Source organism: Lactuca virosa, chromosome 9, assembly GCF_052849685.1.
Source record: "Lactuca virosa cultivar CGN04683 chromosome 9, Lactuca_virosa_CGN04683_v6, whole genome shotgun sequence".
NCBI classification, from domain to species: domain Eukaryota; kingdom Viridiplantae; phylum Streptophyta; class Magnoliopsida; order Asterales; family Asteraceae; genus Lactuca; species Lactuca virosa.
The window spans coordinates 207,324,784-207,336,622 of NC_136434.1; the positions used below are offsets into that span (position 1 = coordinate 207,324,784).

The 11,839-nt window shown below is 30.3% G+C and overlaps 1 protein-coding gene and 1 long non-coding RNA gene across 3 annotated transcripts; both read right to left on the bottom strand.

Annotated features, from left to right (window-relative positions):
- Nucleotides 1–227: 227 nt before the first annotated feature.
- Nucleotides 228–2,700, bottom strand: LOC145138696 (protein FAR1-RELATED SEQUENCE 5-like). The gene is made up of 2 exons (XM_079072736.1): nt 445–2,700; nt 228–363 (listed from the first exon to the last, which is right to left on the bottom strand). The coding sequence occupies exon 1, from the start codon at nt 2,698–2,700 to the stop codon at nt 673–675; it is 2,028 nt and encodes a 675-aa protein (XP_078928862.1). The 3' UTR covers nt 228–363; nt 445–672.
- Nucleotides 2,701–4,712: 2,012 nt separating this feature from the next.
- LOC145136011 (uncharacterized) lies at nt 4,713–6,878 on the bottom strand. 2 transcript variants are annotated; one of them, XR_013720172.1, is made up of 6 exons: nt 6,249–6,878; nt 5,832–5,885; nt 5,308–5,460; nt 5,190–5,211; nt 4,999–5,089; nt 4,713–4,910 (listed from the first exon to the last, which is right to left on the bottom strand). It is a non-coding gene; the product is annotated as an uncharacterized LOC145136011 (long non-coding RNA). The 2 variants fall into 2 exon arrangements; XR_013720171.1 differs by having other exon boundaries at nt 5,308–5,444; nt 6,249–6,874.
- Nucleotides 6,879–11,839: the final 4,961 nt, after the last annotated feature.

Genomic DNA, 11,839 nt, shown 5'->3' on the forward strand with positions numbered 1-11,839 from the left:
AATGTAATATTTATGTTTCCCAAACTGATAAACTCAATACCATTTATCATGAATTTCCAGTTTCTTATAAAAAACATGCCAAACAGCCAATGATTGAGGTCCATGTGGGTGAGAAAATCAGAAAAGACATAATTAAGAAGCATCAATAATAACACAAATCATAAACAATCAACAAATTTCATTGGAAAACATTAAAATTGTTAAGAAACATCAATAATTTCCAGATTACTCATACATTGTTTGTGTCTAAAACATGAAAAAGGTGCACTTAACCAAAAAAAAATGTTATGAAGTATCTAGTTTTTCTTTTGCCCACAGAAACAACACATCTCATTATGATGTCTCTTGCAACGATTCATCTGTCTGATATATGAAAAAAATAAAAAATTGTTAATATAATCATTAGAGTTCGTTTTTTAATCATTAAATTATTATTATAATTACCTTTCTTTTTGAACAACTAGTAGCATAATGACCCAATCCTTGACAGTAAGAGCATGTTCGTTTTTTAGGGGCTTCTAAAGAAGACTTGATTCTGCTTGCAAGTTTAGGACGCCCTTTTGTAGTAGTTGGACCAAGAGGATCCCGGATAGATAACTGTGGCATCATATCTACTTGCGAAACTCCCATACAAGAACTTTGAGATGCATTCTCTAAAGGCATAGATTTTTTTCAATTGACTTGATCATCTAAAAGACTTATCAATATCGTATTGAGTTTTTGTATCTCCGAAGGAGAGTCCCTTGCTTGTTCAATTAGTTTAGTAAAATTCGAACGAACACAAAATAATGTGTAGGCACTAACTCCATTTTCATTATTTATTTCTCCGAGTCCGATACTAACACTACCCAGTTTGTACCTAGCTTCAAGGGTCCATCGCGGTAAAATATAGTGACTCGGCAGTTCTTGAACATGCTTCTTCTTCATCACATATAAGCTATGTTTGCATAAAATCCCATTTGTCTCATACATACAACACGAACATGTGACGCTGACTTGATTTAAAGAACGAAAGGTAACAATACGCCAATATTTTTTATCAACATCCAATTGCCCAACTCTATATGTGCTTTCTTCTGTAGTTTTTGTTAGAGTCTCATGAGTCAAATTGGTAATAGCTTCGGTCCATTCTTTTTTGAAAGTATCAAACATCTTTCTAGTATAACATTGACCTGCTTTTGCTTCGATTGGATGCACTGAAGAAAGAACCGGCCTCGAGTTCATAGTCTTGAAGTCTTCATCTTCTTCGGCAGCCCTTCGTGACTCAATTGCCTTGTCGTATTGCACAACGAATTCCTTCAACATGGTCCTCGAGTTAACAAAACCATCAAAAAATGAATTGATACTTTCACTCCGCCCGGTTGTGGTCATACCAGCAAAGAAAATATCCTTCAAGAAGGGTTTAGCCCAATGTATACGTTGGTTATACATGTCACTAATCCAACAATTGCTTTCCAGTTCATACTTAATACGCATATCTTCCCATATTGCTTCAAATTGTTCAATGCTGTCACTATTTACCCATTGTCTGTGTGTTTCTTGAAAATCACTGTAACGGGAAACATACAATCGAAGGTGCTCAGTTTCATGCTTCCTGATATGCCATGAACAAAAACGATGTCGAGTCTTTGGAAACACTTTTTTTATTGCATTGCCCATAGCTTTGTCTTGATCGGTAATAATTGTCTTCGGATACTTGCCAAACATACATTTGAGGAAATGTTCAAATAACCATTCAAATGTCTCTTCCTTTTCGTTTTCAAGCAATGCTCCACCAAAAAGTATAGATTGTCCATGATGATTCACCCCAGTAAAAGGAGCAAAAGGCATCTTGAATTTGTTAGTCATATAAGTGACATCAAACACAACAACATCTTTGAATTTTGTATAGGCATCTCTTGATCTACCATCAACCCAAAAGATATTTCTAGGATACCCATCATCAGACAAATCCACGGCAAAATATTGGTCACTGTCAACTAACGTTTTATCTTGAAAATGTTTTATAAGTCCATAGAACTCCTTTCCTCTATGTTGTTTTCGATGCTCAGATAAGACATCAGCACATTGCTTTGAAGTTACATCAGCTACATTTGAGGTTTTCATTGTATTAACAGCCTTTTTAATTTGAGAAGGTTTCAACCCTGCTTGACCAAATTGCACCATAAGAGATTTACCTTCTATTGAACGATGGAAATTGCTATGAGATCGATGCTTCATCACCTTCGTAGGTGTCATGGTCAAGTCGTGATTGTGTGTGTCATTAAACGAGTCCACCAACCACTTCCCATCCTCCTGTCTTGTTATTCGAAGTTTTGCTTGGCATCCTGTTCTAACATCTCTACGACGTTTTTTCTCATTTTCACTTGAAGCAATCCGTTTGAAACCTTCTTTGTTGCATACATATATCTTCCAAAAAGGCTCATTTGTTTTAGGATTTTTAACTGTGTCATCTCTACGTATTCCAAAGCCATGCAAAAAAGAATAATCATTATAAAATGTATAGGCATCATCGGGTGTATCAAAAACTTTTCCCAGTATCCTTTCATCATTAACATCATCTTCGTCAAATTCAATGTTCACTCCGAAATCGTTAAGTTCTTCAGATTCATATGTTGCTTCTACAAAATCATTTGTATCAACATTTTCATTTATATACGGTTCTATAGCTTGATCAGATGCTTCTGTTTCAAACATCATAACCTGCACAAAACCACACGTAAAAGACAATAAGAACTTGACCCTATTAATGCCATTCCAGTAACTTTTTAGAGATGGTCTAACATTTTCATTATATCAAAAGCAATAAATTATACTAAATTTGATCAAACAGCATGGATAATAATAGAACATATGAAATAAAAATTTCCGTTGATAAATAATCGGAACTAGAAAACATATGCAAAATTAATACTTAAAAGTGAAATCAATGGTAAATTGTGAATTGCTTTGCCTATGAATTTGAACGAGAAAATTAACACCAAAATTTTTCGACTAATATGATACACCAAAAAATTAACACCAAATTTTATCTATAAATTGTTTTGCCTATGAATTTCGATTTCTTTGTAATCGTTTTTGAAGAATCTGAAATTTTACATTAAATAGTTAAATACCGTCATCACAATAAAAATATAAAATTTTTATATCAATTGGTTAAAGATTTAGAAGGGTGTAAATTACATAATTTATGACTAAATCCTTTTGATAATGATTTATGTAACTAATAAAAGAATAAAAAAACACTTGCAATATATATATATACATTGGATGAACCATGCGAGAGAATTTAAGAATACTATATTCAAGAACTTAAATACTCAAATTGATAACAATAACTAATTAACAATGAATTGAATTTTATAATAAAGAAAAAGATAATGAATGAAGTAGCACGAACCTGTGATGCAAGAATGACGGCAACCTACGGGAAAAAAATTCACAACCGGCTAAAGGTAATAGGCGATTATGGAAGCAATAGGGATCGACTTTTACTTTTAGTTGTTATTTTTTTTCAATAAGGAAACAATAGTGTTTAAGGAAATTGTTATTTTTTTCAATTAAATTAAACCACCAATCAAAACTACGTAGTTTTAAGCATTGGGTACCTAACCTTATATACCCTTAAGAGTATATTCACTTTTCCCATATATATATATATATATATATATATATATATATATATATATATATATATATATATATATACTAGCCGTTTACCCGCGCCTAGCAACGGGTGCAAATAGTTTATTTCGACAATTAATTTCTTTTGTGTGAGCAGTGATTAGTTTCAACTCAGAGATTAGTTCGTTTTAGGAAACATGTTATATTAAAAATAAGATATCATGTATTGGAAATTATCACTAAACATTGGTTTCAATTTAGCGATTCATGTTTTTTTTCAACGAACAATGTATCATTTAATGCATTCATCGCTCTTATGGTTCATAATATCTTTCAAAAGTATTCTTTAAAAAAAAAATATTTCAATGTATTATCGAAACAACACCAAATGGTTCATAATATCTTTCAAAATACAATATCATTGTTTGTAGTGAACCATACTTTAACAACACAATGCTATAATGTTTTCCATTTATATTTATATTTTTCCTTACTAAAACATTGTACTTGAAAGGTACAATGCTATAACGTTTTTCCATACACACTATTATAGCATTTTACTTTCAAAGTACAACTAATAAGTGTGAAAAAAATAGTTTCATATACTTATTTAACAAAACATCAGTTTCTAGAAAATACCTAGTTGGTTACTTTTTTTGTTACAATGTTTATTTCATTAGCATAGAAACCATTCGGCGAAAAATAAAATCATGGTTTCTTGTAGACCTTAAGAACAATCAGGATGACGTTTAAAAAAACCCATAGAATGAGTAGCATGTGAATTAAATAGTTTCATAAACTACTAATATCTGATCGTAAAAAATATATTATTTTCAAATATTGAAGTTTTTTAAAATAAAAAATAAAAAATAAATACAACTTTCTTTTATATTGTTAAATTTCTTTTATTTAACTTGAATATGCATCATTATTTCGTCAACTACTTGATGCGATTCATATTAATATTTATCATATTTTTTAATATACATTTCAGAAGATCCTAGAACTCTATTACATTTCAATTAAATAAGAATCATTCAATTTTCAACCAAACTCTGCAAATGTAAGAGATAAAAATGCTTATTAACTTATTTGCATTATAATGTAATTATGCATACCAAGTCCTCTTTGAAAAAACAGAGTGAAACCTCACAAATGAAACCAAAGCTACACTAAAGTTGCTCAATGACACCAATAGTCACCAACTCTATTTTCCAGGTCAAATGTTGGAATAACAATCTGAACTTTTTGAAACTACCCTTTTACACATACCCAAACTTACACACCTGACATATTATTAATTAAAATAGAACTTAGAATATGCTTAAATTATGTTGGGAAAAGATAAAATCGGGGAATAATGGTTAGACTTACGGAATCACAAGCAATGCTTAGGATTTTTGGGATCTCTGATTGTCTTCTCTGGTACATGTCATGTTTATTCTTCCTTCAATTCTACCTAATCCTGACCACCATTAAAATGAATACTTTACTTACAAAACATAGGCAAGTTTAATGTAGATGTTGGAATAAAGTGGGGATTTCTCGTTCATATGCATTGTCACCTGAATCAACATATTGTCCATCCTATAAAACACAAACACAAAATCATATAAATTTTTGTCCAGCAACCTTTTTCTTCACTATCACTCCAAAAAACTTAAATGATGTTTATTAGCTTACTGATTCATGTAGGTGGCTCCTTTGTGGATGGGAATCTCATCTGTAGGACTTAATGTGAAGCTCTTCTCAATAAGAGCTTAACAAATTCTTCCTCTTGACATAGCTAACTGTCTTCTGTCCAGTGTATATTTACTTTCCTGATAATCAAACATACTAACAAATAGTTATATCAAATTCTGCAAGTTACAATGAAAATTTTTCCAAATCAAGTCCCACACTTGCAAATAAATGGGAAAAATGAACACAATTTGCTAATATCCTTACAATAACCAACTCATAGAATCAATACTCAAAATTTGCTACCGATCCATTTAGCTTACTTCTATCTTGTGAATAACTAAACTTGGGATTTTGTAGTACCGGGACCTAAAAGTAGAGGCTAATTAATCAAATAAAGATACATAGCGCCTTAGTTGTCATTCTTGTTATATAACTTCATAGAACTTTATTCCATTCAAATTCCTGCTTTTTTGAAGAACCGATCATTCATACACTCCAAAATAGAAAATAAAAACTTTACTTACAATCGAACTTCTGGAGCGCCATCTTCCTTCTTTTTTCTTGCAATCGGACACCATCTACAACCAAAAAACAAAAATTAGAACCCATCAAGTTTAATCATGAACTATTTCTCTTAAACATTTCATCGAGCACATGGTAGGCCGAAATCTATGTATATATGATCAACATCAAAGGTAGCCTTTAAATCCTAATTTAAAAATACCAAATATCATAAACATTTTCAACTTTTTTTGACCTAAAAGTAGGGCTCATGATATTGACAACTCGAGAAGGTGAAAAAAATAAAGAACATTTGTCTCCTATACGCGTAATGAAAGGCTCAATCAATAAGGGTGAAGTTCAAGGAATCAATAAGAAAAGCAGGGTAGGGCGTGAGGGCGGTGCTGCTGAATATAAAAATGATACAATTTCGCTTGTACCTTAGGAAATAGACATCGATTCAGGGGAAAGCGTTTCTAGTGGCGAAGAGAAGGCATCATCTTCGAACCTGCAAAATCGAAGTACCAACATCTCTTTGAAATAAAAGAATATCAATAATCGATGGAAAATGCTTACGGGTTCAATGGTTTGTCTTCAATGTCAAATGAAAACTCGAAATGATTTCATGAGATGGGTTCTAGGGTTTTGGTTGTGGCTGATGGCCATCGAACTGGAGAGCATTTTGAGGAGGCATATTTGGCAAATGGTGGTGGGTTGTGGGTAGATTAGCGTTTCGAACAAAGAAGACAGGGGTGAGAAACCAACGAATTTTTGAAGGTTAAACAAAATTAAGACTAATAGCATATTTGGCAAATGGTGGTGGGTTTTCTAAGGTGGTGGTGTTGGCGGTGAAGCAATAGCAGATCTGAGTTCCTGTATATTGGTGTTTGTTCGTGGTTCAGAGGGGGAGCGGTGACTGGGTCTTGAAGTTTTTCGCCAGAGGTAGTAGATTACCAATGGAGACAGAGGTGTGTGGTGTGATGGTTGGGACGATGGCTTATGGTGATGACTAAATACCTAAATCATCCGTAGGTAACAAATCCCTGTTCTTCCTTCCGTATTTATTGTTTTTTTATTTGAATGAGTCTTGCTAAAAATTGGGGATATATCGGAGCCGGTATTAGTTTTCTTGACTTTTTCAGATGTTGACCCAATTAAGATATATGATTTTGTAATGCATAAAATGAATGTACATAATGCAGTAAGAGTTTGTACCTCTTAAAATTCAGCATTTGACCTAATATGCATATTAAGGTATAATATATATATATATATATATATATATATATATATATATATATATATATATATATATATATATATATATATATATATACTTTATTATTTTGGGTACTAAAGTATGATTACTTTTTTGCTTATTGAATGGGGTTTTATGATTATTTTGAAATTCTAAATTATTGGTTTTTGTTCATAAGATTTTGAGTTTGTTTATATTTTTCATATCAATAGTTTCAATTATTTAAATTAAAATTTTAAACTTATTATCTATTATTTCATAACTTCAACACGATACGTTTTGTGTATATCTTTTCATATAGCTGTTGGCTTTTCCATAAAAAACATATATATTTCACATCATTTTTGAAGTCTAAAGTAGCTTATTTTACAATAAAAATTCAAGCTGGATAACTAAAGTAATTACTAATTTAACTATTGCTTAATCTATAAGTTTAATCTAAAGGTATAATTGCTTTAATCTCAACCATAAAGTTTTAACTGTAATAATTTAGCCTCTCAATCATTAAGATGCTAATACATCACATGTGTTGAAGAGAACATTTTTGTAATCTTACCATTTTGTTCAATTATTCTTTGGATTCACAAAGAAAAAATCCCAATAAATGTTAGATGCAGGGATTTCGAATAACAATAAACTTGGATAATTTTCAGGATTGTGTATAAACATTTTTCGAAATCTGTAATTCGACCCTAAGTCCGGGGTTACACGAATTCAAATCAAAGGATAATCCTAGAAAACGATTTTGATTACACACTTAATTAGAATCTCTCACACATAATACCTTGTGTTAATGTGTTCTTGAGAGACAAATACGCAGAGATAATAAGTAATTTGTGATTCTTCTTTTGCAACGTTCAAGTCTTCTTTTTATATGTTTTTATATGTAGAAGACGAAGGTTATGTAGGGAAACGATGGCCTTTTGTAATGAACGCAAACTTTGAGTCATTTGGTAGGAAAACATGACATTCTCTAGGGGCTCTGCCCCTTGGACCCCGCTCGAGGTGCCGCCTCTAGTACCTGGGGTGATGCCTCTTGGAACACCACCAAGGGGCGCTGACCAAACGTTCCAATGTTCTTGAGTCCTTATTGGTTATCCGAGAGTACACTCCGCACCTTCTGTCTTTATATAACCAAATGAACTCAGTTTGTCTCTAATAGAATTCTGACCACACTAAATATATTGATAATACCTTGTGTTATTGTGTTTTTTACTAAAATTACCAACAATACCAAATTTAACCAAATTATATATAAAATTTAATTAGTAAAATTGATTATGAAGCGGTAAACCAAAAGAAAATGTGTTTTTTACTAAAGAACTAGGTGTAAGACCCGTACGTTATACGGGTTTAATAAAACAAAAAATTAAATATGAAAGTTTAAACAAAAGTTTATTTAAATTTGAAATTTTAGATTTAAAATTAAAAATTTAAAATTTGAATTTAAAAAGAAGCATATTAAATACTATATGAGTACTAATATTGTAATTTATTAGTTATTTTCAATTAAGACAATTATTAATTGATGTGTAAATATGATGTGATAATTAAGAAAATATAAAAAAAATAATAATAAGAATATGACAAATGGAAAAAACATTTAATCAAAAATACCAAAAAATGACATATGTCCAAGTTAATGAGAGAGTGACATGTGGCAAAATTATTTTCATTTATTAGGGAAGAAACCTGGTTTCTTTTCGTTAACTAGACGATCAATATCAATATCGGTTTTTTCTATTTATGGTTTCTTTTTTTCAGTTAACAACTTTTAATTTTTAGGTTATCTAATCAAACACTTATAATTGGTGGTTTTGGGGTATTTTTGGATATTTAATTTTTCCATGTGAATGGATACATCAACGATTCAAACTAGAATCTCATATGAATGGATAAGATGTAGGTAGTCTAATTTCATCCCGTGGTGGTGCTAGAAAAAAGAAAGGAGTAAGCTGATGTAAGCAATAAGACAGATACATGGAAAACAAATACATTAAAAAAAATCAAAATACATGCTACACATTGAACGAAAGACACCATCAAAAAGAGAGAAACAAGGACTTATACTACTCTACTATTATGATTTTAAAAACAGATACTCGTATTTAGGTCATGTCTTCAAACCTAGTCTAAGGTGTTGTTTGTTTTTTCTGAGGCAAAATGTCTGCAGTCTGCGGACCACATCTGCAAACATCTGCAATAGAAAAGATTGACCAAACATCTGCAATCTGAAAGAAGAAGATTGTTTGTTTTTTAACATCTGTAGACTGTTAGAATAAACTAAAATTTATTTAAGCTTATTTAAAAAAAAAAAAAAAAAACCTTAAATGAGTTTTTCAATAATTATCATAGATATTTAACAAATGTAGATCAACTTTTATGTATTATTGTATAAAAGTGAAAATAAAATGATATGAATTGGATGGAAATAAACTTTGAATTTAAATAAAAAATTTCAAAATTTTTATTTTATTTTTTCAATTAAATCAATTAAAAAATGGGCATAAATATTTTTCCCAAAAATGAATGATATTGCACTAAATAATGTTTTATAAAATTTGACACAAAGTATAAAATATAAGGCAATATTAAGATTTTTTTTTCATGTCTATATAAACAGTTTCAATGACTTTATTGTAATTAAATCTTTATTTATAAATTTGTCATTATTGTGTTATCGAACCTTTTTTCTTTTAGTATTGTATTTTTTTATTAAAAATTGTTTATAATAGAAAAGGTTGTAATAAATCCAAGTTAAAAAAAAAAAACAAAGACATATGTGTTTTTTTATACTAAAAGATGTTTGAAGAGGTTTGAAGACTCTGGTCCACATCTGCACCAAGAAGAGGATGCGCAGACCTTTTTAGGTCTGCAGTCTTAAAAAAAATAGTCTGCAAAGTCTAATGTCTGCACGTGGTCTACGTCGCGCAGACAGAAGAGGACAAAAAGAAGATCTGGAGACAAAAAACAAACAACACCTAAGGTGTTGTTTGTTTTTTCGTCTGCAGATCTTATTGACCTCTTCTGTCTGTGTCGTGCAGACATTAAGCTTCGCAGACTGTTTGTTTTTCTGAAGAGTGCAGACCTAAAAAAGTTTATGTGTGCTCTTCTTGGGGCAGATGTGGACATCTTCTAGCCTAAAAAATACATATATCTTAGTTTTTTTTTTTTTAAAAAAAACTTAGATTTATTCTAACTTTATCTATGATAAACAATTTGAAAGAAGAAGTTACAATACTTAAGGAAAAAATGTTCGACGACACAATCATGACTTTTATGACAAATTTACAAATAAAAAATTAATTGCAATAATGGTCGTTAGAGCTGTTTATATAGATATGAAAAAAACGTAATATTGTCTTATATTTTTTGTGCCAAATTTTATAAAATATTATTTAATGCAATATCATTTATTTCTTGTGATAAATATTTATAGCCAGTTTTTAATTGATTTAATTGAAAAGGTAAAATGAAAATTTTGAAATTTTCATTTAAAATTAAAGTTTATTTCCATCTCTTTTACGTGTTAAATTCTTTTATCCTTAATTACAATGTTTAGGTATATATTTTTGCGACTAAAGTTTGTTGGATTTTATCAAATATATACGTTAATTCGTACCATTTTATTTTCATTTTTTATACAATAATACATAAAAGTCGATCTACATTTGTTAATTATCTATAATAAAGTCATAAAGTTACTGAAAAACTCTTTTAAGTTTTTTTTTTAAAATCGGTTTAATTACATTTTAGTTTATTCTAGCAGTCTGCAGATGTTAAAAAATAAGCAGTCTTCTTCTTTTAGACTGCAAACATTTGGTCTACCTCTTCTACTATAGAGGTCTGCAGATATGGTCCGCAAACTGCATACATTTTTCCTCAGAAAAAACAAACAGCATGTAACTCCTCTATGTCTATTTTCACACTATTTTGTCACTTTTGTCTATAGTCATATGTTTCGCAAACCGCTAACCCTATAAATATGGACATATTTATTTCTTATACATGGGTATAGATAAGAGGGTGTTAGTGATTTAATATCTTAATTAGAATAAGGAGTATTGAGTTTTCTTTATTTGCTCTTGATTCACAAGTTTCAAAAATGTAAAGATGTTGATATAGAAGTTGTGGCTTTAAATGTCCTGCAAAGTACAAAGTACAAAATACAAAGCAAGGGGTGTTTGATATCCCTTTTACTGAGTCCAATAAGGCTAAAGGGAATGGTAGCACGCTGTCACGTCATTTTTTTTGTCACCTCACTAGCATCTTTTCCTTAGCATTTCATAAGGAATGGTAGCACTCCTAACACATTAGATTTTTTTTTTGATTTTTTTCAAACTTAAATAAATTATATTTTTACAAAACACAAACATTTTAGTATTAATCAAGAAACTAGCTATCTTTCTCACACAAAAATTATAGGAATTCGCCTGAAGATTACTCAATGAGCTGATTAAAGTGAATATATAAACCAAAACCAGTAAAAAGTCCAAGAACAAGAAATATGTCACCATAATCATTTTCCAACAAACTTAGTTTCCTCATTAAGTTAATTGAAGATAAGATATTTTAAAACCAAAAAGGTTATAGAACATCTCACTATCATGTAGTCAACAGTCCTATAATTGATCAAGAACATTATGAACTGCTAATCCTAAAAGAATGCATTGTAATTGGTAATCTGGTGTTGTAATACAAATATAACTTTTTAAAAGCCCCTGATAAACCCAACCAAATCAATAATCGCCCTATTTAAAGCAAAATGTAATA